At 45.3% G+C, this 27,367-nt stretch overlaps 1 protein-coding gene across 3 annotated transcripts in view; it reads left to right on the top strand.

Annotated features, from left to right (window-relative positions):
• The window catches only part of SLAIN2 (SLAIN motif family member 2), a 38,686-nt gene extending 18,205 nt beyond the window's left edge, over positions 1–20,481 (top strand). Inside the window, exons 3-9 of one of the 3 annotated variants that reach the window (XM_054163580.1) lie at positions 78–242; positions 1,810–1,971; positions 3,560–3,919; positions 8,298–8,435; positions 14,006–14,083; positions 18,213–18,531; positions 19,921–20,481. In XM_054163580.1, coding sequence (XP_054019555.1) covers positions 78–242; positions 1,810–1,971; positions 3,560–3,919; positions 8,298–8,435; positions 14,006–14,083; positions 18,213–18,531; positions 19,921–19,987 — 1,289 coding nt within the window. In that variant the 3' untranslated portion in view covers positions 19,988–20,481. Of the gene's footprint in view, positions 1–77; positions 243–1,809; positions 1,972–3,559; positions 3,920–8,297; positions 8,436–10,760; positions 10,893–14,005; positions 14,084–18,212; positions 18,532–19,920 lie in introns of those variants that run through there. The other 2 variants (XM_054163587.1, XM_054163593.1) reach the window with 2 other exon arrangements.
• Positions 20,482–27,367: the final 6,886 nt, after the last annotated feature.

Below are 27,367 nucleotides of genomic sequence, written 5' to 3'. Positions count from 1 at the left end.
AGATATGATGCAGTGTTGTGTTCATCTTTCATTGGTTCCTTCAGTGTAATTCATCACTCTCCTTCTCTCTCATACAGCTCTCAAGAGGCAGAATTTGTACAGCAGCCCTTTCAGTGCTGTCAGTTATGCCAGCTCCTACAGTCCAAATACAAGTAGCCCCTACAGCAGTGGCTTCAACTCCCCCTCCTCAACACCTGTGAAATCTGCATTAGTGAAACAGCTCATACCTCCTGGTACCTCAGGTAAACGTGTGAGAGAGTTTGGTCTTTCCATTGCTTCCTTCATATACTCAAATAGGCTACATATACATTGAACTAGAGTGAGAAAGACACCAAAAGCTTGTCCATCTTTTGTGGGATGTAGTATTCAGGCTTTTTACAGACTTTCTGGCATGTGGTACATTCAAAATGTTTTCTCTGGAAGTCCATGTCTCTTAAATCACTGATGCATATTAGCAGTTAGATCAAAACACCTAGAGTGAGTTAGTTCTGTGGAGTCCTAACATATAAGTGGCTTCTAGACCTGACCCTGTAATTGACTGGGATGGAAGTTGCACAGTAGGTGTTCAGAGGTTAGATGTTGGCAGTTGTAAAGTCTTTTCAACTACCCTGTTCCCTATTAAGTGAAACATTTGGTATGCAGTGTATCCATCACTGCCTCTGATGTGAACAGTATAATCTAAGGAGACTGTATTTTACTGAAAGGCATTCCACAAGGCTTTGCAGCCAGCAGTGTGAACATCAACTTCTGGCAGTGTTTACTGCATTTATTCTGTTCAACATAGATGCATCAGAAGAATTAATACCTGGAAAATGTCTCTACTCTCAAGTCAGAATGTTGGCTTATTAAATATCCTTTAACTCAAGTTAGCTTGCAGGGAAGATTGCATTGACAGTCCAACTATCTGTAGTTCAGTGTGGGCTTGTAAAGAGAAGCCTGCACTGCAGTATATTCTCTGCAGAGCAATTACTCAGCTTTTGCCTTAATCTACATGGCTCTGCTTTGCATGGTGTGCCATAGTGCTGGTATGTGCCTGCAGGACAGTGAGATGAGATGTAGCTGACCATGGGGTGTCAGCCAGAAGGCAGATGTTGTAGTTTAGTAAAGATGTGTACACAGAACAAGTAGTATTCTCAGATAAGCTGTGTTTTGAGCATTCCAAACTGAATCAATATTCATGTAAACATGAGGAGCAACTCTGAGGGTGGTAGGCCACTGGAGCAGACTGCCCAGAGCAGTGGTGGGGTCTCCCACTATGGAGTCATTCAAAAACCTCTTAGATGCTGTCCTGTACAGCCTACTTTAGGTGAACTTGCTGTGGCAGGGGGCTAGGACTAGATGATCTCCAGAAGTCCCTTCCAGCTTCTGTGATTCTGTGAAGTCCTTACTGCCAAGAAAGATAGAGTCAAACTTAACATCTTGCAAGGTAGAGTGCGGAGATGAGAACAAAGGCACAAACGGGGCATGTACACAGTTGCACTTCGTGTAAGAGCTGTGGGGACTCCATAGCAGTCAAAGCTAGGTACAGGTAGCCAAGGTTGTCTGTCATGAATTTTTGTCACCATTATGATGATTTTATAAAGTTGGTCATTTTTTAGAAGGTAATGGCTCAGCTCTGCTTGTGTAAATCATCTTTTCAACCAATCAGTCAAACATTTCAGTTGGTCTATCAGACACAATGTCTGTCATAATCTGCCTTTATATTGGTGGTTCTTTTACTAGGAAAGGAAATGCAGTTTGCCTTTTTTACACAAACCCCTCCCCCCCCCCTTTTTTTTTTTTTAACCCCACTGTATTTTCTTTCTCTAGGTTATCTTAAAAGTTCAGCAGATAGAAATCCTCCACTAAGTCCCCAATCCTCTCTGGACAGTGAATTGAGTGCATCTGAGATGGATGAAGACTCTATTGGGTCTAATTACAAGCTAAATGATGTCACAGATGTGCAAATTTTAGCACGAATGCAAGAAGAAAGTAAGTGTTTTCCATCTTGAAAACCAAGTGGAGCAGGTGATCCTTTTATTAGTAACTGCAGTAGCACTTGCTTAGCAGGAATGGTTGAAAGGGGTGTAAATTCTGTTACGGATGTACAAATGTACTTCTCCCCAGAAGGCTAATTCTGTGATAAAGAAAGGAAGCTGCTGTGCAGAATTTGTGGACAAAAGAAATGCTAGGGAGTGTATGAATTTGTACCATGGAGTATATGCTGAAAGGGTGGTCACTAGATTGGAATCTTGTCAGGACTTATGTGCCTCCCTGATGTCATCCAGTCTTGTTGCCATCAGTCCTTAAACTATGATTGAAGTCACCAAAATGCAAAGTCAGTATGGCAAAGAATAGTGAAGCACCTATGCTGATGTCTCTTCATTATAGCTTCAGCTGGGACTCTGTCTCTTTGACCCTCTGAGACTGCAGAAAGTGGCAGGAATTTCAGTTGTCTCAGCAGGCAGGCATAGACGACTTTATTGCATAACCTGGGGGGGAACCCAAACACAACCCCCAAAACTCAATGTCTGTATATTTTTGCATAAATCATATACCCATACTGCTCTGCCTACACATTGCTTACACAAAGAATCACTAATGTGTGCAAGAAGATAAATGTTAAAAGGATGAGATAAAGAGGAAAGAAACAAAGGCTCTTTTAAAAATAATGAAGAGTAGAACAGTTTCTTCCTGCATCCCAGTGGACTCTTTGTACCTCCTGGGCTTTGTGAGCCCCACTGCCACTTGCCTTCAGAGCCCCATTGTCCTTCAGTTGTGAATTGAAACTACCACCAAACTAATTTGGAGAAACTACCCCCAAAATAAAATTGCCAGACTAGCTCTGAAGGTTTTGGAAGCAAATGAAGTTCTATTTACAAGCAAAGTAAAATCTAGAGATATGGAATGCAAGGGATATGTACAAAATATACACTGTATGTACAATATTTATGTTTACAATTTATAAACAACACAGAACCTCCTCAGATCCCCCTGGGGCAGATCCAGGGGCCCCATTCGCTTCTTCCCCCACTCCCTCCCTCCTTCCCATTACCTCACACAGTAGTCAAAAGAGAGAGAGCCTGCAAGGCCACAGGGGAGGGAGAGAGAAGTTGCAAGCAGAAGTGACAGCAGAAGCATAGAGAGCTGCAACTGTTTATGCCTCTTCTCTATATTTCCACTAGCAATCTGTGGTGGCTTGAAATTACCTTTATTTTCCTTTTTAGGCCCAAGAGTGATTTATTTACATTTTACCACTTTCTGTTCAAGATCTGTGGGAAAAAAATTGAAAGGCACAGCCTAAAACTACCACACAATCCTGTGAAATATAGAGACCTCATCATTGTTTCTCTTTTGCATCCAGTGGTGATTTCTTTTCAGTCTTTGCAGTCAGGGACTAGGCTAAAGTTAGACAAAGGTAGGTAACTTTTCTGTGGTACAGATCTGGGATGAATCAAATGAAAGGAGTTACAGTGAGGCAGATGGGAGTTTGAGCACTGGGTAGGTATTTGTCTGCAGCCTCTCCTCTTGAAGCATGTGTGGGCTGGCAGCAAGTAACCAAGGCTGTGGTTGTCGCCAGGCCTCCGTCAGGAGTACGCGGCGAGCGCTTCTCGGCGCAGCTCTGGCTCTTCCTGCAACTCCACCAGGAGAGGCACCTTCAGCGACCAGGAGCTCGACGCGCAGAGCCTGGAGGACGAAGAAGATGGCACGCACCACGCCGTGCACCCTGCTGTGAACAGGTTCTCGCCCTCGCCTCGCAGCTCTCCCTGGCCTTCCCCCAAACAGTCTCCCCGGAACTCCCCGCGCTCCCGCTCGCCCGCCCGCAGCATCGAGTACAGCAGAGTCTCGCCCCAGCCCATGATCAGCCGTCTGCAGCAGCCGCGGCTCTCGCTCCAGGGCCACCCCACCGATTTGCAGACCACTAATGTCAAAAGTGAAGGTAAGGAACCCTGCCTCGAAGTGTGGTGACACGAGGAGTTGTGTAGCTCCTGTAAAGGAGCTTGGTAAGCATGCAGAGCTAAAGCTTGTGTGCCTCTAGAGCATCACAGTTGGAGCTGAGCTGTTGAGGAGAAAGCAGAGCAAGCAAAGCTTCCGCTGGGGAGCCCTTGCAGTCAGATACCTGAGTCGATAGGCTTGCATTTGTTTTAGATCTTTGGGGGAGCCCTTGCAGTCAGATATCTGAGCTGATAGGCTTGTATTTATTTTAGATCTGCAGTCAGATACCTGAGTTGATAGGCTAGCATTTATTTTAGATCTCACTCAGGGTGTAATTGAGTTTCCTGGTGGCCAAGTTCTATCTTTGGCAGGCAAATGCACTAAAATAAAGCACAGCCCAAGGGAAACCGTCATTCAGCAGCAGGGTTAGGCCTTGAAGATGACAGAACAAAATGCAGGGAAAGTACCTGTGGTCACATCAGTGTAAGGTGGCAATTTGTGTGCTTGAAGCTGTGAGATAGCTGAATGTGTTCTGGCAGTACAGGACTCTAAACGCTTTGAGCATGAACATAGCCTTAAACATAATGGTACTTGCATCATGCATTTCTTGGATAGTTTTGATCACTCAAAGCTTTGCAAACTACTGTGCAACAAAAAAACACCCAAACTTGAAGTAAACTTGACCCCACCTGGAGTACTGTGTTCAGTTCAGGAAACCCTAGTACAGAAAGGATCTGGAGGTGCTGGAAGGTGTCCAGAGAAAGGCCATGAGGATGAGCAGAGGGCTGGAGCTGCTCTTCTCTGAGGGCAGACTGAGGGAGTTGGGGCTGTTCAGCCTGGAGAAGAGAAGGCTCCAAGGAGACCTAATTGTGGCCTTCCAGTATCTGCAGGGGGCTACAAGAAAGCTGGGGAGGGACTTTTGAGGGTGTCAGGGAGTGATAGGACTGGGGGGAATGGGAAAAATAAAAAAAGGGAAATGGGTAGATTCAGACCAGATGTTAGTAAAGGAAGTTCTTCCCCATGAGGGTGGTGAGAGACTGGCACAGGTTGCCCAGGGAGGTGGTGGAAGCCTCATCCCTGGAGGTTCTGAAGGCCAGGCTGGATGTGGCTGTGAGCAACCTGCTGTAGTGTGAGGTGTCCCTGCCCATGGCAGGGGGGTTGGAACTGGATGATCCTTGAGTTCCCTTCCAACCCTGACAATTCTATGATTCTCTAATGATGCTGTATTGGCATAGAACAAAATGATGTAACCTGCTGTGATTTTTCTGCTTCTGGAATGTACTTTTCTCCTGGTAGCAATCTGGCAGGAGCTCCTTTAACTGGGCTGAAATTTCACAAGCATATTCCCATTTTAACAAACACAGCTGCTGCCTGGCAAATAAAAGCCTAAGTTCAGAAAGAATAGACATTTAGACAGTAAGAATTCACCATATTTTTTTCCCTCCATCTTTCAGGTTAAAAATGTCTGCATGTGGATGATGTAAAAGTGCATGTTGAAATAGTTTTTCCTTTCCTTTTTTTTTCCCTTGGTTGTTTTGGGTTCCCCCCCTCCACCTCCTAATACAGCTAAGACATCTGTGCCACTTACACTGTTGATTTGACTAAGAAAGCTTAGGATTTTAGTCCATGAAAATCAGTGATTAGAGCCTTTGGGGGAGATGATTCTGCAAACTTCATTAGCAATTCAAGAATATCTTAGGAAGGGTTAGCTTGAATCTTCCCAAGCAGTAGATATTTGGGGGAATTCTAGGCATGTAGTAGAACGTACAGCACAGAAATGAATCAGTGGTGGTGTGCCTTAGTTGAGAATTCCTTTCCCAGTCTTTTCTGAGGTTTCATGGAAGTCTTGATGCATGCAAAAATATCTCATGAGAGGCAAGGTACCAACAACCAGTCCCCAACATAGCAGGGGGATCAAAATAGAGCCTACAATCATGTGTTTCTGAAACACTTCCAAGGAATTCCCTTGCAGTGCAGCTGAATGTTGCATGGCCATTCAGAGTTGATAAGAAGTTGTTTGGGATTTGTGTTTTGGTTTTTTTGGGAGGGTTGATTTTGCTCTAGAAGGGTTAGAGGGAAATTTAGTTGACAGGGTCCAGTGATGTACCAGCTGCAGCACAAAGCAAGGCCAGCTACCAAGTTCAGAAGGTACACTTGAAGACTCTTTGCTTTGCTCTTCAGCAGTTCTGTATGGTTAGTGTACTTCTTTCCTGCATCCCTCTGCAGAACCAGGTTGGCCAAACCTCCAAGCCACCTGCAACCTCCTATCTAAAATGTGTCATCAACCCAGCTCTCCACAGGCTGGAGAATCACAGAATGCCATCAGACTTGAGAAATATTTGAAGGCATCTTTTTGTATAGTGTGAGCAGTGGGGCAAATTTTAGAAGGCCCTTGAAGCACCAATATTAGCTGAATGGAGTCAGCTCATGTAAAAGGTGGATGTAGCAGTGATTTTTAATTGGTCATAGAATGGCTTGGGTTGGAAGGGACCTCCAAAAGTCATCTAGACCAACCACCTTGCAGTGAACAGGGACATCCTCCCCTAGATCAGGTTGCTCAGAGCCTTGTTGAGCCTGTCCTTGAGTATCTCCAGGGCTGGTGCCCCAACCACCTCCCCTGGCAATCTGTTGCAGTTTTCCACCACCCTTATGGTAAAGAACTTGTTCCTAACATACAATCTAAATCTTCTCTAATTTCAAACCATTGCCCTTTGTCCTGTCCCTGCAGGCCTTAGGAACCAGTCCCTCTGCAGACTTCTTGTAGGCCCCTTCAGGTACTGAAAGGCTGCTATTAGATGTTCCTGGAGCTTTCTCTTCTCCAGGCTGAACACCTCCAGCTCCTTCAGTCTGTCCTCACAGCAGAGGTGCTCCAGCCCACTGATCATTTTTGTAGCCTTCCTCTGGACCTGCTCCATCAGGTCCATGTCCTTCCTGTGTTGAGGGTTCCAGAGCTGGACACAGCACTCCAGGTGAGGTCCAGCCAGAGCAAAGTGGCAGAATCCCCTCTCGATCTGCTGGCCATGCTTCTTTTGATGCAGCCTAGGATGCCATTGGCCTTCTGGGCTGCAAGTGCTTGTTGTCGGCTCACATCCAGCTTCTCAGCCACCAGAACTTCCAAGTTCTTTTCCTCAGGGCTGCTTTCTATCTCCTCATCCCCCAACCTGTATTGATAGTGAGGATTGCTCTGACCCAGGAGCAGGACCCTGCACTTTGTCTTGTTGAACCTCAGGAGGTTCACCTGGACCCACCTTTCCAGCTTGTCCAGGTCCTTCTGGCTGGCATCCCATCCCTCTAGCATATGGACAGCACCACTCATCTTGGTGTCATCAGCGTAAATGCTGTGTGTGAAGAGTGAGTTTCCAGGTGGGTGGCTGTTGGCTGTTGTGTAATGTGTTGGTATGGGACTGGGTATTCCTGAAAGTTGACTCAAATAGTAGTTAGGTGTTTTTAATCTTCAGGCAAGCATTCTACTTATAAATCACTTTCTAGGTAGACTGTGGAAAACTACAAATTAGGGAATCTGAATAGGCAAACCTAACAGTAGAACAAAACCCAGAGTCATAATCCACTCTCTGCACTGTTCCAGTGCTCTGTCACTCTGAGTAAAGAAGTTTCTGCTCATACAGAGGTGGAACTTCCTGTGTTCTAGCTTGTACCCATTATTCTTTGTCCTGTTACTGGGTGCCACTGAAAAGAGCCTATCCCCTTCCTCTTTACACCTACCCCTCAGATATTTATAGACATGAAGAAGACAGATATTTATCGACATTAAGATCAGGCTGGACGTGAGGAGGAAGTTCTTCCCCATGAGAGTGGTGAAGCCCTGGAATGGGTTGTCCAGGGAGCTGGTTGAGGCCCTGTCCCTGGAGGTGTTTAAGACCAAGTTGGATGAGGCTCTGGCCAGCCTGATCTAGTGTGGGGTGTCCCTGCCCATGGCAGGGGGGTTGGAACTAGATGATCCTTGTGGTCCCTTCCAACCCTGACTGATACTATGATACTGTCCCCTCTCACCCTTCTCTTCTCCAGATTAAACAGTCTCAGGTCTCCCAGTCTTTCTTCATAGGGGAGATATTCAAGTCCTCAAGTCATCCTCATAGCTCTTCATTGGACCCTCTCCAGTAGATCCCTGTCTTTCTCCAGCTGAGGAGCCCAAAACTGGATACAGTAGTCCAGATGTAGTCTCACCAGGGCAGAGTAGAGGGGGAGGAGAACCTCCTTAGACCTTGCTGCACACACTCATGCACCCCAGGATACCATTGGCCTTCTTCATGTAACAAGGCAGACTTTTGAATGGCAGTGTAGCTCTACTTGTGTTACTTTTAACTGGTGTTCAGCTGTGGCTTCATAACCTGAACTTTGTCTGTTTGTGTTGCTTTGTACAGAAAAACTAAGGCGTAGTCTTCCAAACCTGTCCAGGACATCCAGCATCCAAGCTGAGTCTGTGAAGAACAGCAGGAGTGACTCAAACTTCCAAGTGCCAAACGGAGGGATACCTCGCATTCAACCTCAAGCCTCAGCCAGTAAGTACCTTTAGTGGCACCTCAGCCTCTGCTTTGGAATTAAGCCAGTTTCATGGCAAAGAGGGGAAAAAGAAATGCATGCCACACTGCAGCTACTGATCTTGATTGATTTATTGTTTGAATCATACCTGTGTCAGTCTGCTTCGTTTGGTGCACAAGAGCTAGTACTGATGGCATTCACAGAATGTCTGATCTCTTGCTAAGATACCATTCAGAGCTTTCTGAAAGTGTGTGTAGAAATGCTGTTAAGAGTCAAAATACAGGAGTTAGGCATTTCAGGAGCTGGTGACTGTGCTTTACAGAATCATAGAATTGTTAGGGTTGGAAGGGACCTCAAGGATTGTCTAGTCCCAACCCCTCTGCCCTGGGCAGGGACACCTCACACTACAGCAGGTTGCTCACAGCCACATCCAGCCTGGCCTTCAAAACCTCCAGGGATGAGGCTTCCACCACCTCCCTGGGCAACCTGTGCCAGTGTCTCACCACCCTCATGGGGAAGAACTTCTTCCTAACACCAATCTGAATTTACCTATCTATTTTTTTTCCATTCTCCCCAGTCCTATCACTCCTTGACACCCTAAAAAGTCCCTCCCCAGCATTCTTGTAGCCCCCTTCAGATACTGGAAGGCCACAATAAGGTCTCCTGAGAGCCTTCTCTTCTCCAGACTGAACAACCCCAACTCCCTCAGTCTGTCCTCATAGCAGAGCAGCTCCAGCCCTCTGCTCGTCCTCGTGGCCCTTCTCTGGATGCCTTCCAGCACCTCCAGATCCTTCCTGTAATAGGGCTCCAGAACTGGACACAGTGCTCCAGGTGGGGTCTCACCAGAGCAGAGTAGAAGCTGCAATGCTCTTGCTTCAGGCTACAAAAACTGACTAGGCAATGAAAATACATACTTGGATCTCATCTCAGCAGTTCACTTCTGGACAAACTAGCAGCCACTAGCCCAACATTGGGCTAGTATTTATTTCATGGGACAGAGGTTCATCCAAACCTTTTCTAAAGCAGTAACTGACACTTAAAGAAACCAAAAAGTGGATAAAATGTGAAACTGGATAGGTAACTTCCAGGTGATAAAACAAGAGAAGAAACTGCAAGCTAGGGTTAAACACAAAGCACCCAACCAGCTGAGATGAGAATATTGCTGATTTCAGTCTCTTGAAAATGCTGACCTTAAAGAAGCCAAAGCAAGTGAAACTTAAAATATTCACTGCTTCTTTTATCTATCAATATTGACAGTTCCTGTTGTTTAAATGTTTCCTCACCAGTTGATTTTGAAACAACTTTCAGAATTCAGTAACCTTTAGTGACATTTTTCAAGGGAAGCATGCATTATGAATATTATGTGGAGAGCTTTGAACTATAGAAGTCCTGCAATAAAAACTAAGCAGTCATCTAAATGCTTGACAAGACATGTAAGATAATATTGGTAAATTGAACTATTTTTTAACCCTCTTACCAGCAAAGGCACACTGAGCTGCTCCTTTTCTTCACCAGCAAAGGCACACTGAGCTGCTCCTTTTCTTCACCAGCAAAGGCACACTGAGCTGCTCCTTCCAAAGCAGCGTTAATGCAACCAAATACAGTTAAATACAGGATAAGGAACAAAGACTTATTAGTGACTCAGATCAGTTCTAAGGGTTGTGTGGACAGTCAGCGATGTGTAATATTGCAGTCAAAGAAATGAGGTCACAAGGTGGTTTATATAGGTTACCCCCAGCAGCCTTTCACCTTGCCCTCTTCCTCCACTCTTCACATACACTCTGAGAATAGGATTTACAGCTCACAGGTCGTGTGTGGATCTAATGCAGGACTGTTCTGCTTGCCAAACTGTAAAGCATATGGACAGCAGCTCTCCAACTGTGTCACTTTTGTGATAAGGAAAAATAATCAAAATTACCTGGAAGCAAATGAAGGGGGAAATAATTTTGGGTCAAATCTGCACAGATTTTATTGAGTGTTTTTAAAACTGAGTGAACTGGGAAGGGAAGAGCACAGAAAGCTACTTAGTTGGCTGAATTTGCAGAATTAAAAGTGTAGTCACAGTGAAATGAAACTTCATGGAGAGATCAGACAACAGAAGTCTCAATATTGAGAGAGTTGATTGCAGGAGCCAGAGCAGTGTGAATTACCTTTGGTGCATTCATTTATTTTAACTTGTGGATTGACTGAGGCTCACAAAAAACAGTGAGGTAAATTTGCTTGCCTTTCGTGAGAGTCTTTGGCCAAATGTGAAACACTCTAGAGGCAGCTGACATTGAAGTGTGAGTGAGGTCTGACTGCTGAAGGCCAGATTTCTAGCTTTTACAGTTTCCCTGCTCTTACAGATGTTTGTCAGAGTCTTGCTATTGACAATCGTAAAACGGTTTGTGTATGAAGTCACTGAGTAAGTATCTTTGCTTAGTCTGGATTACCAAATTCTCTGCAAAACTGTACATTGTATACAAATTTCCAGAATTGTGTCCTTTTTTCTTTTTTTGTCTTTTTTTTTTTGTTTGATTGTATATTTTTTGGTTCTGTTGGTTTTCTATTTTGTCACCTTGCACAAAGCACTGTTAAATGGCAGCAGATTTTTGTTTTCCCTTGGCAATGACTTCTGGGTCTTGGGATTTGAAGCTTCCTCATACACCTGCTAAGTTTTGCATGAGCTTACCTTTGCAAGGATGCTGGCTTGCCACCTGAGGTCACTACTTTCTCCCTTGTCAAAGATCTGCTGTTTATAATTCACTCGCACATTCGCTGTGGCTGCAATACTGAACTTGCTATGGTTGCTGGCATTCAAAAATGAGTTAGGAATCCAGTAAGTTTCTGAAAAGACAACTCCTGTTGTGGATACATTGCCAAATTGGACACACTTCCCTAAAGAGTAGAGGAAAGATATAGAAGATGTTTAGAGGTACAATTACAAAACATGACAACATTTGTCATTTGAAGCTGTAGGTGTAACGTGATGGGGAAAAAAATCCAAGTTCTTGTTGGAAAGAGATCGAATCAAGTAGCAGTTGTGATTGGTAGAATCTTCATTTAGCTCTTCCATGCCATTGTGCAGAAAGTACTTTTTAATGTGAAAACTATTAGCTGTTTCACCTCAAAACACTGGAATATACAGTAGTACTTGTCTTAAAGGAGTAGCTGCCTTTTAAAGGGTTAGAGTAATGGGAAGTCTCTGGATGTGAGTCACATAGACTGTGCAAAGCTGTAGCACTAGGGTGGCTTCCACACAGGAGCTACCTGCTTTCTAATGGATTGTGTGTGATGCTTTTGTACTTGCCTAGCACATGGTTGTTAAGCCTTCAAGTAGAGTGAAGTATAATACTTATTCAAAGAGCTAAGCTGTAGATTGTGCAAACCATCAGTAAAGCAACTGTTCTGCTTGCCAAGACCCATGCTCAAGAGTTAAAGAGGAGAGAGGATGTTTTGAGGAAAAGGGAGTGTGTTCCAGCTGAGTTGATCTGAGACAAACCCAGCTGTGCATTCAGCATGCACCATTTGTGACAGGTCATGTAACAGCAGTCAGTAACTACAGGAGCAGCAAGGTGGAGAAGAGTGCACTCCATGCCTGTGTCCTCAGCACTGCTCAAATGACACTGCCTGAAAGTCCTTCCAGTGTGCAGTGCACAGAATTGTTCAGCTCTTTGAGCCTCTGCTTCCTGGAGTCTCCATTGAGAAGAAAGGAATCTGATCTATTTTAATTGCTTTCCATATCATCCCACATCTCTGACTTGTAGGTCGTGTACATAATGATGGGGGAAGAAACTTAGTGCCATGTGCAGTGCCACATCTAACTCTAGCTGAATGAATTAGGGCAAACTACATTCAAGACCATAAATAGGAAGGGAGAGGCTGTTCTTCGTTTTGTGTGGTACAAAAACACTGCTTCAGTGAAAAATGATATAATGGAACACTTGTGGACAGAAGCACTCTGGCCAGTGGTCTGCCTCACTAAATTCCTGGGAATTGTGCTCATTTCTGAACATCTTACTGTGCTTCATTGGCTGTTCATGGCTATGCCTTCAAGTTTACAGCAAGACCAGAAGCTGAGCAAGAACTGCTTCTTGCCTTGTGCTTTTCTGCATTCAGTTCTAGTTAGTGGCAGAAATAGTTTTGTGTTCTTAAACATAAAACACTGCCTGTGGCCATTATAAACCGTTTAACCCCTTCCTGCTGCTTGTTGAAAATGACAGGTTTGGCTTAGTGAAGACTACAATGAATAGACCACCCAGGCATGGCTTCAGAATGAAGGAAAATCCTTGATGGGTTTCTTTCATACTTCACAAAACAGTGAGTTTTGCACTGACTGAAGGACAGGGAAGGTGATGGCAATTATTATATGGGTTTAGAAAAGTATTTACTAGTATTAGTAGGATTTTAATTGTCCTTCCCCTGCCTTCTTTGTGTAGTGATGGTCACCAGTTGGTGACAGGATTACTGAGCTCATTACTTCTTTATGCACAAGTGTGCATTAAGTGTGAGGTGTCCCTGCCCATGGCAGGGGGGTTGGAACTAGATGATCCTTGAGGTCCCTTCCAACCCTGACAATTCTGTGATTAACTGTTTCCCCCATCTTTCTTCCTTCTCCCTATGGAAATAAGCCTTGCTAGTGCAAGCAGCTTTATGCTGGTGTAAAGCCCCCATACAGTGAGGTGGGCAGAGATGTTTGTTCATGCATCAATCATTTTAAGAAGCCTTTGTGTAGGCAAAGCTCTATTATTACATTGACTACTTTCCTCCTCCCCCTTAAATATGCTGCAGTGAAAACAGGCTGAGTCGTTGCATTCCTGCTGGCAATAGGTAATTCTCTCCCTGCCAAGATTCCACAGCTCTTGGAACACTCTTTGCTCTTGCTAACTGGTGAGGTCATGTCGAGGCAGTATCAGCCCTTGAATGGTACTAGAAAAAAGGCAGGACAATAGGAGCAATAAACCCCCCTTTCTGTCATGCTGTCTGCGTGCTGGCAGCTGACAACTCTTAGTGCTACGTCTTCATTTGCAGTTTGAGCCCTCTTGCCTACCCTTTTGAGGAGGGAAAAAAACCCCAGACATCTCTCCAGGTGGCTTACATGTGCATAATGAAAAGCACAATTTGTTGATATGCTCACATATAGACAGAGACTTAGGCTTTTTAAAGTGAAACTCCTTTAAAAGGAGAAGTTTTGTCTTAGCAGGTCAAATATGGCAGCTTAGTTTTCATCTTTGTATCTAATCTTGCACTCATTGCTGTAGCATGTTTGCTAGGTGGCTTGTTTTTCCCCTTTGGTGTATTAATTTAATGTTTTGGGGGTTTTGTTTCTTTTTTGTTTGCTTTTCTGGGCTTTTTTGCCCTCCAAGAAGCTTTACTCTTACAGAACCTGCGTATTTTGCACTGCAAAACTTCTGACACGCTTCTCTGTAACTCTTTGACATTAAGAGCAAGCACCATTTAAAAAACCCCCACTGCTTCCAGAGTCATATCTGCTTTTTGAGTGTCTTCCTCACTCTGTCCCTTGATGCTTCACCAGTGGATACAATTCTGAAATTCCCAGCAAACAGTTTTCTCATGGTAGACAAATATAACACTTCTTGTTTTTCAACAGCTCTGCAAAGGCAGAAAAATTTGCCTCGTGCTGCCTTCAAAACCAAACAGTTTCTTCAAACTCCATCTGCAAAAGGAGGTAATTAACTTACAACCACTTCTCAAGCTCCAGCAAACCTCAGACAGTTGTTCACCTGCATTAAATCTCACGTATTCTAGATGAATGAAATTGCTGTTGCATGTCAAGATTAACCAGCTTGGCCTTTGCTGTATGAAAGTAACTTTCGAGACTAAACATTAAAAATGCAACCCTGTATTATATGAGAAAGGATTGGTGACTTCTGGTGTTAGTCAAGGAATCTGGATTAGAGAAGTGAACTCTGAATCCTAAGATCCGGTCTAAACCTATTCTCCCTCAGCTTCAAACCATTCGCCCTTGTCCTGTCTCTAGACACCCTGCTGAAAAGTCCCTCTGCAGCCTTCCTGAGGGAACCCTTCAGGTACTGGAAGGCAGCTCTAAGGTCCCCCCGGAGTATTCTCTTCTCTAGGCTGAACAACTCCAGGTCCCTTAGTCTGTCCTCATAGCAGAGGTGTTCCAGCCCTAACTTTGAGTCAACTTCATGCCATGCAGAATGTTCTAGGGAAGTGTAATAAGTTTGAACCAGATTCACATGGTTTCCTAGGAGATCTCTAACAGTCTTCTCTGTTTGCTATGAAATAATCTGAGAAGCGCTCTGTGTTCTGCTTTGGCCTAAGACCATCCTCTCAGTTCCTCTGCAAAGGCTTCTGTGCAGTCTTTCCAGCTGGCCATGTCTTCCCCTTCCTCTGGATGTCTGGAACACTTAGGAGGTGGATGGCTTAATCTGGAGCTGTGGAAATGTACAGAAGATGAACTTGATGAAATTGTATTAACTCTTTGGAGAGTGAGCACTGCCAGTTGCATATCCCAGTTTAGAGCTGCTGTCGTTCCTCACTGCAAATACAGACTCAGCATAGCCTTTTCAGTATTTGCTCTTTTATAGTCCTTGATGTGTTGATTTTTCTTGCTTCTGATCTGAGATTCTCACAAGTACAGAAGCATTATGTGGTAGTGAAACAAGACCTTAGCTTCAAAAGAACAAACAACTATGAGCAACAATTGATTTTAGTTTCTTTAAATGCTGTTCATCACATGGCCTGGCATCTTCCCCACACAGCATGTTGTGTGACAGCAAACTCTTCACCATAACAGGCTTGTGAAGGCTTACACAGCAGGGTAAGGTGCTGTATGACGGTATCACTCTGATCATAGAATGCTCTGGGCTATCTAATCTAGCTGCCCTTGCAGTGAGCAGGGACATCTTCAACTGGATCAGGTTGCTCAGAGCCCCATCCAACCTGATCTTGAATGCTTCTAGGGATGGAGCATCTAACTACCTCTCTGGGCAACCTGTGCCAGTGATTCATCATCCTCATTGCAAAAATGTCTTCCTTACATCTAGTCTGAGTCTCCCCTCTTTTAGTTTAAACCCATCACCCTTTGTCCTATCACAACAGGCCACGCTAAAAAGTTTGTCCCAATGTTTCTTACAGGCCCCCTTTAAGTACTGAAAAGCCACAGTAAGGTCTTGGAGCTTTCTCTTCTCCACACTGAACAGCCCCATCTCATTTGAGCTTTGCCTCATAGCAGAGGTGTTCCAGCCTTCTGATCATTTTTGTGGCCCTCCTCTGGACCTGCTTCAACAGGCCCATGTCTTTTCTGTTAATTGCTTGCCATTGTTTGACCTCATCTGTTCATGCGTGTCAGTCAGAATCATCTCATCGCAGTAGCTGTGATTTTTTTTTAACAGCTTCATTAGAATTGATTCTGGTTTCAGGTTGGGATGCAGCTGCTAGCCTTGGGTTGCAAGCCAGCCAAGGTGATAGCTTCACAGCATCCTACTTGGGCAGGCAGGGATCTTTTGCTCCCTGCCCACAACCCAGGACAGAATCCAGACAGGGTGGCTGCACAGAGCCATTTATTTTCACAAATGTCAGCTGTTTTAATTGCAGTTGGTTCTAGCGGTTTAGTTTCTAAGGAGCTGGGGTTGTGTGAAGCTGTTAAGCACTCCCCTTACCCTTCAGTGTGTTTTTATTAAACAGGGACCAGCGCAGTACCACACATGGGGACACAATAACCAAAGTCTTTGACCTCACTCTCTGTGATGCCATCTTACAAGCAGGCCAAGCTGAGTTTTGTTAAATACCCAAAACGTCTCCAAGACAAAAATCTCTCTGTTAGCCAGAAATTGCATCATGTGCCAAGATCTCCAGAGCAGTCCACATGTCAAGACAATTCATTCCTTTATGCACCAAGATGAATGCAGCTCTCAGCAATGTCTGCAGTGCTGTGCTGACAGGAAGTGTTTTATTGACTGACAGCTCACGCTGGCCACATGGTACAATATGGTCAACAGAAAACTGGAAAGAATGGAGAGAACCAATTTGCTGGGTATTTATTGTTGCTGGGACTGCGACAAGCTTTCTCCAATTACAACTTTTCATTGCTTGTACCTAAAAGCCTTTCTCCCCAGCATGCCTGCAGGCAGCCCAAAGCTGCATCCAGTTTTTCTCTACTGGCATGGCTCTGTTGGTCAGTTGCTAACATGACGCTGTCTTTGTGTTCCAAGCAGGTGTTGTAGTGAGTTCAGTGGCAAAAGCTCCCTCACTTGGAAGTTCTGCAGAGGGATTGCTCCACTGTCACAGGCCCTGTCACACTTGAAAATGTCACCTTAGTCCTAGCAGCACTTCACTGCTCTTTCTGTCCAGTCATGCTGCTGTTAATGCTCTCCTTAATCCAGCCTCTGGCTTGACACCAGGGTTTTTATTTAAAGGGGTTTTATTTATTCTCCTCCCTACTTACCAGCTGTCAGGTATTGTTGACATCTCTGCCACCTTTTTTGTCAGCTCTTCTTATGAGCAGCTTTGTGCTGTCAGAGAGAAAGGCCTCCTTTGGATAACCTAGAAAGGAATCAACTGCAGCTCTTATCTGTGAAGAGGCACCTGCCTTCCTAGGCATCCCCTGTAAGAAAGGGCTTCAAAATACAAACTGGAAACTACTTCTGTACCCCACGGTGGAGGGGGTCCTCTCTCATTACTTACCTCTTGTCATGTTCTGAGTGGATCTACCTTGTAAAATGAGAATAAAAGCTGTGTGAAGGACTGTCTCCTTTAGGTAGAACCCCTGCCAAAGAGGATACAACTTTGGTCTCTGTGTAAAGAAAGTGAAGTGGAGGGAAGAGGAGTTTATGCAAACTCGCTAAATGTAAACATGATTCTGCTTTACTTTCATGATTGATTTGATTATCCTCTGTTGACTGCTGCTTGACCCACTAATCAGTTTGAAAAGCTGTTGACATTCCATTTGAGTCTTAAGGTGATGGTTTAGTTTATTGCCTAGTGATACATTATGCATAGCTTGAAAATACTTCTCATACTTGTGAAGAGTTGTGCTTGAAGTTTGGCATCATTGAAGAACTGTTGAATGTTCTGGCTTAGCAACCTCTCCCAGACAGGACTCCATCAAAGCCTTACATCCTATCTCAGATACAAACTGTTACTACAGGTATTAGTTACACTGATAATTTTGATACTGTTTGTAAGAGGAGGAAGGCTACAAATTGGGATAGTTGTCTGGTTTAAGTTTCATAGCAGCAACTTGAATTTCTCTGGGGTTGGGGGTTGGCTGACCCTATATTTACAACTGATGCTCCTTCCCCATCAACCAATAAATCTGGGACATGACCTTGTCTGCAGGTTACTTCTAATTCACTGGATTTGGTTAAAAAGAACAACCTAAAAGAAACGTCCCAGAAGCTCTGTGTTCAGAATCTCAGCACTTAAGGCTAACAGAGTCTTTAAATAGATTCAAAGTGTGCATCCCAGCAGAATACAGTGTTGTGTTCTTTCAGGGATGGGAATTAGGGTCACAAGGTTCTGAAGCTGTTAAGTTTCCTCTGAAGCACATTCTCCTCTCTTTCTTGTGACTGATACAGCAGTTAGCCCTTCCTTACTGTTTACAAATCCAGCTTTAAAAATATCTGCAGTAAGCAAAGAGGGCATTGGACGTATGCTATCAAAAGCTCCTGACAAAAAGGACATCTGAATTCCTGTTTCTCATTGCTGCTTGATTGGCTGTATTCCATTCTACATCCCACATTGTTTGAATATTCCCATCAAGTAATTTCCTGTTGTTAATTTCAGTGACTGTAGCTTAAGCTTGACAGTAATTCCTGTATTTTATTTTCCAGTACCACCTTCAAGTAAGTTCCGGTCACCTGCGGCACCGTCTCCCCTAGCTCTCCGACAACCAGTGAAAGCATTTAGTAACCATGGACCTGGTTCAGTTGCTTCTCCAGAAGCCACACAGATGACACATAGTAGTTCTTCACCAGGGCCTCTTGCAGCCCAGAGTTCAGGCTTGCCAAGCCCTGCCAGCAGCATTAACAGTACTACTCTTACCAGACCGGCAGGGACAGCAGGGATGAGGAGTGGTTTGCCCAGACCCAGTGCCCCTTCTGCAGGGGGCATCCCAGTGCCTCGTAGCAAACTTGCACAGCCTGTTCGCAGGTGAGTATGTGACAGGCAGCCTTAGATTGAAGTAATTTTGGACATTGTGTGTTTGTGCTGCCCCTTCCTATGGTCCTCCTTTGATCTCAAGTCTTCAGGATGGAAATGGGGACCTCCATGTGAAGCATCTGCCTATGCTTCCAAAATCGGTTTTGAAACAAAACTGAGTGGAAAAGGTTCCTGAATTAGAGTGAAGGTGTGAAAGTGCAATGAGTAACAAAAGACACTGAGCTAAGTGAATCAGGTGTCTTAGGCTAGGCTGAGAAGGCAGGAACAATTTGTCTGCATATGGTAAAAAGTTAAATAGAGCTGACAAGTGAAAATCCCTTTGTACCACTGGATCACACACATTCTGAAGTCACAACTATTTTCCTCTTGTAATCCACAAGTTGAACTTGTGATACCATGGTGAGAGGAGTTTTCTCTCCTTGAGCAGCTAGAAACTTCAGGAAGGCAGGCACAGGAGGACAGAGGAGGCCTCAGTGTAAAACTCAACAGGACAAAACAGTGTGGTAGCACCCACTTGATTTCAGAGTGTGTTGGAAAACAATCACAAGAGAGACCTAAGTACCAGATGGAAAGGCTGCAGGGACAGTTTGTCTTCAGGAGAGTCGGAAGGAAGTGATGCACAGTTTGGATCATGTGCTCCTAATGCCATTCTAAGGTGGAGTTCCACTGAAGGTGGCAAGCAAAAGGCCACTGAGATAAAGCATGAGAAGTACTGAGAACCTCCTTAAACAGAAAGGAGAAACAGTTGCTTTCCAGTGCCATAAAAGAGAGAAACCAGCATTAAATAGCAGAGTGGAAGAGCGAGTGCTGGGCAGGGCAGTGATAAGTGACTGTCACAGAACTCACATTGGTCTTGACAAGAAATTCTAGTAGGAGCCAGGTGTGGTTGTCCAAACCACAACTTGTCTTAGAGAAAAGTGTTTCACTTACTAAACTTACCCAGCTTTTATTTTTTGAAGGTTTCTGTGCATCTTTACACAGTACCACAATGAATTATTTGTGGATGTCCAGGTTTTGATGCAAGCAGAATGTGATACTCTGAACAAGGGTTTCCATCTTCACACATCTCTGGAAAAATTAAAAAGGCCTGGGTTTAGGTAGCAGCAGATTGAGTTTGTGTTCTCACAAGGTACAATAGCAAAAAGCTGTGTTCTTTTCTCTTTATGCAGATGTTTTTGTGCCATGGTAGTGCCAAGAATACAACACACAGAACCTAAAGCTGGAAATACTTTGGGGGTTATCTTAAGCAAACTGTGTCAGAGAGAAGTAAATGAGTGAAGTGTCTATTTGTTATTGATGAAGGGTTCAAGGCCTTCTGTATTGTAGGTGGAGACTTCAGCAGTTCTGTACGCAACTGACAAACCTCTCCTCTTGTTTTAGATCCTTACCTGCTCCCAAAACCTACGGCAGCGTGAAAGACGAGAGTTGGAAAGATGGCTGCTACTGACCTGCAAAGCTGAGTGCAGAGTCCCAGTGCTCATGGATGCTTCCTCACCAGGCTCAAGGACAGCTGCATTATACAAACTGTTCAGATGAGACTTTTGGGATTTGTAGAAATTCCAGACCTCTCTGTCTCTAAATTAGCACAAACTGGCAGAGATTATAAAGCAGCACTTTAATGACATCTAACATCAGATGTTTGGTGGTCATACAATCACTTCTACATTAAATTGCTATCAGTTCTTGGGGGTTTTGTCTTGCTTGCTAAAGATGTATCAATATGAGCATTGATGACAGTGGCCAAGGTCTGGGCAGAAACCTAACAAATGCCAAAGAAATGCCCATGTTGAGAAAGAGCAAGTGTGGCACTGGGCTTATGCTGCCCAGAGCTTCATCTTCAGCCTGGGTTAGGCCAGCAGCAAGGTTGGTGATTGCAACCAGACTACACTAATCAGGGCTAACATTCTGATCGCAGGCCGCTGCAGTGCTAGTGACACACCGCCTTTGCTGCCTGGGGTTCTCCCTGGGACAGTGGTACGTGCCTCCTGCAGAACCTGGAGCGACTCTGGCAGAACAGGCAGTGTGCAGCCATGGCTTTTGAGAAGGTGCAAGGTTTGAATGTAGCAGGCACACCCAATGCAATAGTACAGATTGCATCTTTCCTCCGCTGAGCGATCAGCTCCGCATGCTCTTAGCCGTTCCATTGCCAAAAGGGCTCAGTACCGCTCGTACAACCTTTGTAACCTTAAAGTTCCTGGCTCAGGAAAGATGGCCTTTGCTATTGTAGCCACCTTTGTAACACATGGCTCGCTACCCGGGGACAGCTTTTTATTTCTGGCAGGTTTCCTCACAAAGGAAAGAGCAAGTCCTAAAGTTCCCTTGTTCCAATACCACACCGCTACGCTCGCAGCCTGGAGCAACCGTAAATGCTGGCAGTTGAGGAGGAGGAGGAGACACAACTATGCACTTGTAACATACAGATTTTAAGGTGATGAGTTGACTCTTGATGCCAAATGATATTCATTTAGGTGATGTTCCATGGTATGAGGAAGTTTCCTGTATCCTATTTTTTTACTTTCATCCATTTTTCTTAACTTGGGTTCGTGTGACAGTGTAAATATTTTTACAGAAGATACTGCCCACGTGAAGTGTGTTTCAAGATGTACTTTGCCTTACATATGTGTATCTTAACATTACTGGTAAGAGAGTATGAAACCTGCTGTGTCTGTTTACAAGCTATTAAATTCCTCTGGTGGCTCTGACGCATTCTGACACGTTTTGCTCAGAACCAACTCATTTAGCCTCTGAACCATTGTTTTCTGTGTTGGAAGCTATCAGGCAAACCTTTGTGACTGCAGTTGTATGGGGTGGGACTAGTTAAAACCAGAAGGGAATTAGTTTGTTCAGTATTTTGGATGTACAGTTGATAAAGTAAGAGAATGTGAATGGTAAATCCTTTGTGCAATGACTGACAGACACTACAAGCTGGATTGGACGGTAGGTAGCCTTCAACCCCCATGAGTACCTTGAGTTTGGAACTGCTGGTGTATTTTGACTCCCACCACTAAGAGGATAACTAACCCTAAAATTCTAGGCCTTGGATTTCTGGCCAGCATGAACATTTCCCTGGATGAAAAGCCATGCAATACTACTTGACTTGGAAGAAGCCAAATAGGGAGGAGTGGAGACTAATTTGCAGCTCTAATTACTCAAGCAAACTTTGGGTTGATGAATGACTTCAGGCTCCAGACCTTTTGAAGTGAGAGTATCAAATATACTATAATGCAGTAAGGGGAAAGAAACTACCTTGCCCCAGTAGCCCAATACACACCAGTAGCCTAGGCTGGTGCCATTTGGCATGGCTGGTGGATGTCGGTACCTGCTGCCACTGCTGAGCAGGAGAGAGGAGCAGATCAAATGCAAGCAGCCTCACTGCATGTTCACCCTGCAGCCCAGGTGTGAACATTTCAGCCTTTCACAAAGCAGGGCTGCACCTGCAGTCCAGAAAAGGTGAATTTTAAGGGGTAGATTTTATCCAACACTCAGCTGACTTCCGCAAGTCAGTTGAGATGGCATTGAGAGGTTTACCATGGCTGCACCAGACTGCTGTGTGCATTTCCTTAAGTAATTCATCACTTGGGTAAGTTCAGCTTTTCAGTTTTCTGAGGATCCTTTCCTCTGCTGTTCTGCCCTCAAACGCAGCAGGAGCTGTCTGTTTACTTAGCAGAGCCTCTGTGCATTACCAGTTTCTGGAGATCAGGAAGTCACAGGGGCTGTGTGTGTAGAGATTTACTGCAGAGGTGTGGAATTATGGATTTGATAAACTAGTGCCTATGATTTATTTAACTTATGTTTGCTGTCATAGTGAGGGGTTTTATGAATGTGGATTCCTTTTTGTGCCAACAGCTCGGAAGTGTTGTGTGTGTGAAGGCAGAAGGACTTGTTCTGCTTCCAAAGTTATTTAAACTTTTTTTTTTTTGCCCCTTGGTTTTGTTTGAATGGTTTTTTGTAAGTGTTTTAAAAGTGTTTAAATATATATATATATATATATATAAAAAATATTCTTACCACAAAATACTTCCTGGATCATTCTTTTTGTAACCAGTTTTGTTTCCAATAGCTGTTAGAAATTCAGAGGATACTGTTTCAGGGCCCTTTTTTTCCTCCTGGTTGGGTTTGTGGTTTCTTTCCAGCAAAGTGAGTGTGGTTCTTGAAGTTACCATCAGCAGCTACCCTGTAACTCACCAGCTGAGCACAACCCTGCCTGTGGGTGAAACCCGAGGTCCGCTTGGGTCATGAGGGGTTTGGAGCACAGCCCTGTGAGAAGAGGCTGAGGGAGCTGGGGTTTCTTAGCCTGGAGAAGAGGAGGCTCAGGGGAGACCTTCTTGCTGTCTACAACTACCTGAAGGGAGGTTGTAGCCAGGTGGGGGTTGGTCTCTTTTCCCAGGCAAGCAGCACCAGAACAAGAGGACACAGTCTCAAGCTGTGCCAGGGGAAGTTTAGGCTGGAGGTGAGGAGAAAGTTCTTCCCAGAAAGAGAGATTGGCAAATGGAATGTGCTGCTAAGAGAGGTGGAGGAGTCACCATCACTGGAGATGTGTAAGGAGAGCTTGGATGTGACACTTGGTGCCATGGTTTAGTTGATCAGATGGTGTTGGGTGATAGGTTGGACTTGATGATCTCAGAGGTCTTTTCCAAACTGGTTGATTCTGTTCTAGTCTCTGCTCTGGAAGGAGCATGAGTCATTCAGGGATGTGAAAAGCTGGTCTGAATTTCCATCCAGAGAGACTTGTTGATGCAGTTCTAAGGGAAGGCAGCTGCCTTCCCATGTTACAGGATTTGTGCTCACTTCAAGCCAGCACTGACATAAAATTTGCATTTTGAGAGTTCTAGAGAATTCCTGCAGGAAGTGGAGCAGTGTAAGAGGACTTGAATTGGGGACTACAAATTAGCTCATAGATGAATGCCTCTCTCTCTTGTTTGGCTCACATGCAAGCTAGAAGTTTTGTTTTGAACTTGGTAACTGCAATCTGCACTTTGCCACAAAGCAATATACTCAAGAGCAAAGTGAACACCCAATTGTTTAATCAGCTTGGTAGTAATAGTTAGGTCTATTTTTGTTTGGTAGCCACTTCATATTAGATCTGTTTAAACTGAGCACAGGAAGCTGGCTATTAATTGTTTATATTGTAATTAAGACAGATTCAAGTGTTTTCCCCTAGTTAGCTGACCACCTTATGCAGAGCTTGCTTCACACCTCATGCTTCCCAGGTGTGATCCAGGCCTCCTGCTTTTCCAGTGCTGCAGCCACAGAACCATAGAGGTTGCTCCAGCCACCACAGTTCTAAGATCAAGTGCAACTGTTGACCTAACATCACCATGGCCATTGAACTATGCCACACTGTGCCATGTCTACAGAGTTTTTGAATGCTTCCAGGGATGGTGACTCCACAACCTCCCTAGGCAGCCTCTTCCACTGCCCGACCACCCTTTTAGTAAAGAAGTTTTTCCTTTTATCCAACCTCAATCTCTCCTGGCACAACTTAAAAGCTTAGAATCAGTCAGGGTTGGAAAGGACCTCAAGGATCATCTGGTTCCAGCCCCCCCTGCCATGGGCAGGGACACCCCACACTAGATCAGGCTGGCCAGAGCCTCATCCAGCCTGCTCTTAAACACCTCCAGGGATGGGGCCTCAACCACCTCCCTGGACAACCCATTCCAGGGCTTCACCACTCTCATGGGGAAGAACTTCCTCCTCACATCCAGCCTGAATCTCCCCACCTCCAGCTTCATTCCATTCCCCCTAGGCCTATCACTACCTGAGATCCTGAGAAGTCCCTCCCCAGCCTTCTTGTAGGCCCCCTTCAGATACTGGAAGGCCACAATTAGGTCACCTGGGAGCCTTCTCTTCTCCAGACTGAACAGCCCCAACTCCTTCAGTCTGTCCTCATAGCAGAGCAGTTCCAGCCCTCTGATCGTCCTCGTGGCCGTGAGGCCACGAACTTGAGGCCATTTACTCTGGTTGTGTCACTTAATTCCAGGGTGAAAAGACCCAACCCCCACATCACACCAACCTCCTTTCAGGCAGTTGTAGAGAGCAGTGCCATCTCCTCTGAGCCTCCTCCAGGCAAAACAGCCCTATTTCCCTCTGCCCCTCCTCACCAACCCTGTTCTCCAGTCAAGTACCACTTCTCCCACCCCCCTTCGGGAAAGTAGAGCAGTGTCAAAAATCAGAGGCAGTTAATAGCTTCTCTTTTAGTAGGTTTCTGTACCAAGCTCTTCTATATTAAACAATTACTTATAATTAGTACCAGAATCAAGACACAAAATAACTGTTTCTGCAGTGGTTTTGAGGGAAGGCATGGGAGCACCTTTGGGGGGGGTTCCACACAGTGTGGTTGATCACAATGGTGGGGAAAAAAAGTGACCATGTAAGGAGGCAGAGGGTTGAGGAGCGTTGGGGTGGCTGCAGAGACAGAGTATTGATCATTCAAACCTTACCTTTTAATCCAAATCTTTCTGAGAAAGAAAAACAGATGAGGGAAAACAAATCTGGGAGTGCTTTGGGTTTAGTTCTGCTTTGGAGCTGTAAGGACAGGAGGAAACTTGGGGGGGGGGGGGGGGCCGTTAACAGGTTTCCTTTTGAAGCAAACCAGCTGTGCTGGGAGGTGGCTTTGATTTTAAAAACCCAACCCAAGCCGCTGCTCTTCGGTGCCGTGCTGTGGTATTAGGCTGACACCTACAGGCAGTTGGTGTGGTCTGGAGCAGCCAAGTGTTACACAGCCTGCTGATAAGGGTGGGGCTGGCTGCGTGAAGAGTTAAAGGACTGAAGGGAGCAGATTCCATCAGACTCACTCTCCACAGGACTGTTTAGCAGTCTTACCCCTGTGCTTGCTCAGACAGCTGCACTGTGGCACAGGATCACAGGATGTTAGGGGTTGGAAGGGACCTCAGGAAATAGAATAGACCAGACCAGGTTGGAAGAGCCCTTCAAGATCATCGCATCCAACCTATTATCCAACACCACCTAATCAACTATACCATGCAACCAAGCACCCTATCAAGTCTCCTCCTAAACACCTCCAGTGTGGTAACTCCACCACCACCCTGGGCAGCACATTCCAATGGCAAATAACTCTTTCTATGAAAAATTTCTTTATAACACCCAGCCTAAACCTCCCCTGGTGCAGCTTGAGACTGTGTCCTCTTGTTCTGGTGCTGGTTGCCTGGGAGAAGAGACCAACCTCCACCTGTCCACAATCTCCCTTCAGGTAGTTGTAGAGAGCAAGAAGGTCTCCCCTGAGCCTCTTCCTCTCCAGGCTAAGCAACCCCAGCTCCCTCAATCTCTCCTCCTAGGGCTTGTGTTCCAAGCCCCTCACCAACCTTGTTGCCCTTCCCTGGACACATTCCAGCAAGTCAACCTCCTTCCTAAACTGAGGGGCCCAGAACTGGACACAGGACTCGAGGTGTGGCCTAACCAGTGCAGTGTACAGGGGCAGAATGACCTCCCTGCTCCTGCTGGCCACACTGTTCCTGATGCAGGCCAGGATGCCATTGGCCCTCTTGGCTGCCTGGGCACACTGCAGGCACATGTTCAGCCTACCCTCAACCAGTACCCCCAGGTCCCTCTCTGCCTGGCTGCTCTCCAGCCACTCTGACCCCAGCCTGTAGCTCTGCATGGGGTTGCTGTGCCTAGCCCAACCCCCCTGTCAGAGCAGCACCATAGAATCCAGCACAGGTCACACAGGAACGCATCCAGATGGGGCTTGAAAGTCTCCAGAGAAGGAGACTCCACAACCTCTCTGGGCAGCCTGTTCCAGTGCTCTGTGACCCTCACACTGAAGAAGTTCCTCTTCCTGTTGAGGTGGAGCCTCCTGTGCTGGAGTTCATATCCACTGCTCTGTTGTGACTGCAGGACACAAAATGTGACTCTGATGATTAATTTGTAGCTTCTCAGCAAGATTTAAAGGAGTGAGTAGCTAAAATGATTCCTTACCAGCAAACTGATGTTTACCTTGGTGCATCACCCACACCTCTCAATTTTTAAATATCTAACCTGTGGATTCTTAAGAAAAATAATGATTTGGGTTTTTTTTTTTAGCTGAGAAAGCTGGAAAGCACAAGAGTCTGTGCAGCACTCTCACACAAGAGGACCACATCCATCACAAGCCTAAGACGAACCCAAAAGTTACTTCTAGTGTCATCAGCATAAGCATGGCTAAGAATGCAGAGCCAGTTTCTCTTGGAAAATTATTGTCAGACCTTATAAAGATGAAGCTAAAAGAATGGTTTGTGATGCTTTCTCCCCCAGAGTGTTCAGCTCTCCTTGCTTCACAAAACAAGCATATTAGGGAGGGGTGGTGCATGCCTTCCTCAGAAGGTGACTGTGGTCCCACCCCACTGTTACTTGGCCTCTGGTTATTGTGTGCAACACACAGCATACAAACTGAATTCTTCAGATCTCCACTGGCATCACAGAATGTTAGGGGCTAGAAGGGACCCTGAAAGATCATCCAGTCCAATCCCCTCTGCAGTCAGCAGGGACATCCTTCACTAGGTCAGGTTGCCAAGAGCCCTGTCAAGCCTCACCTTAAATATCTCCACCAGGGATGAGGCCTCAACCAACTCCCTGGGCAACCTGTTCTAGTGTTCCACCACCCTCATGATGCAGAACTTGTTCCTAGCATCCAGTCTAAATCTGCTCTTCTCCAGTTTGAAGCAGTTGCCCCTTGTCCTATCACTGCAGGCCTTTGTAAACAGCCTCTCTCCAGCCTTCTTGTAGCCCCTTCAGGTACTGGCAGGCTGCTATTAGCTCTCCCTGAAGCCTTCTCTTCTCCAGGCTGAACACCCCCAGCTCCCTCAGCCTGTCCTCATAGCAGAGGTGCTCA

Source organism: Dryobates pubescens, chromosome 1 (genome assembly GCF_014839835.1).
Source record: "Dryobates pubescens isolate bDryPub1 chromosome 1, bDryPub1.pri, whole genome shotgun sequence".
Classification (NCBI taxonomy): domain Eukaryota; kingdom Metazoa; phylum Chordata; class Aves; order Piciformes; family Picidae; genus Dryobates; species Dryobates pubescens.
This window is presented reverse-complemented; position numbering and strand designations above follow the sequence as displayed.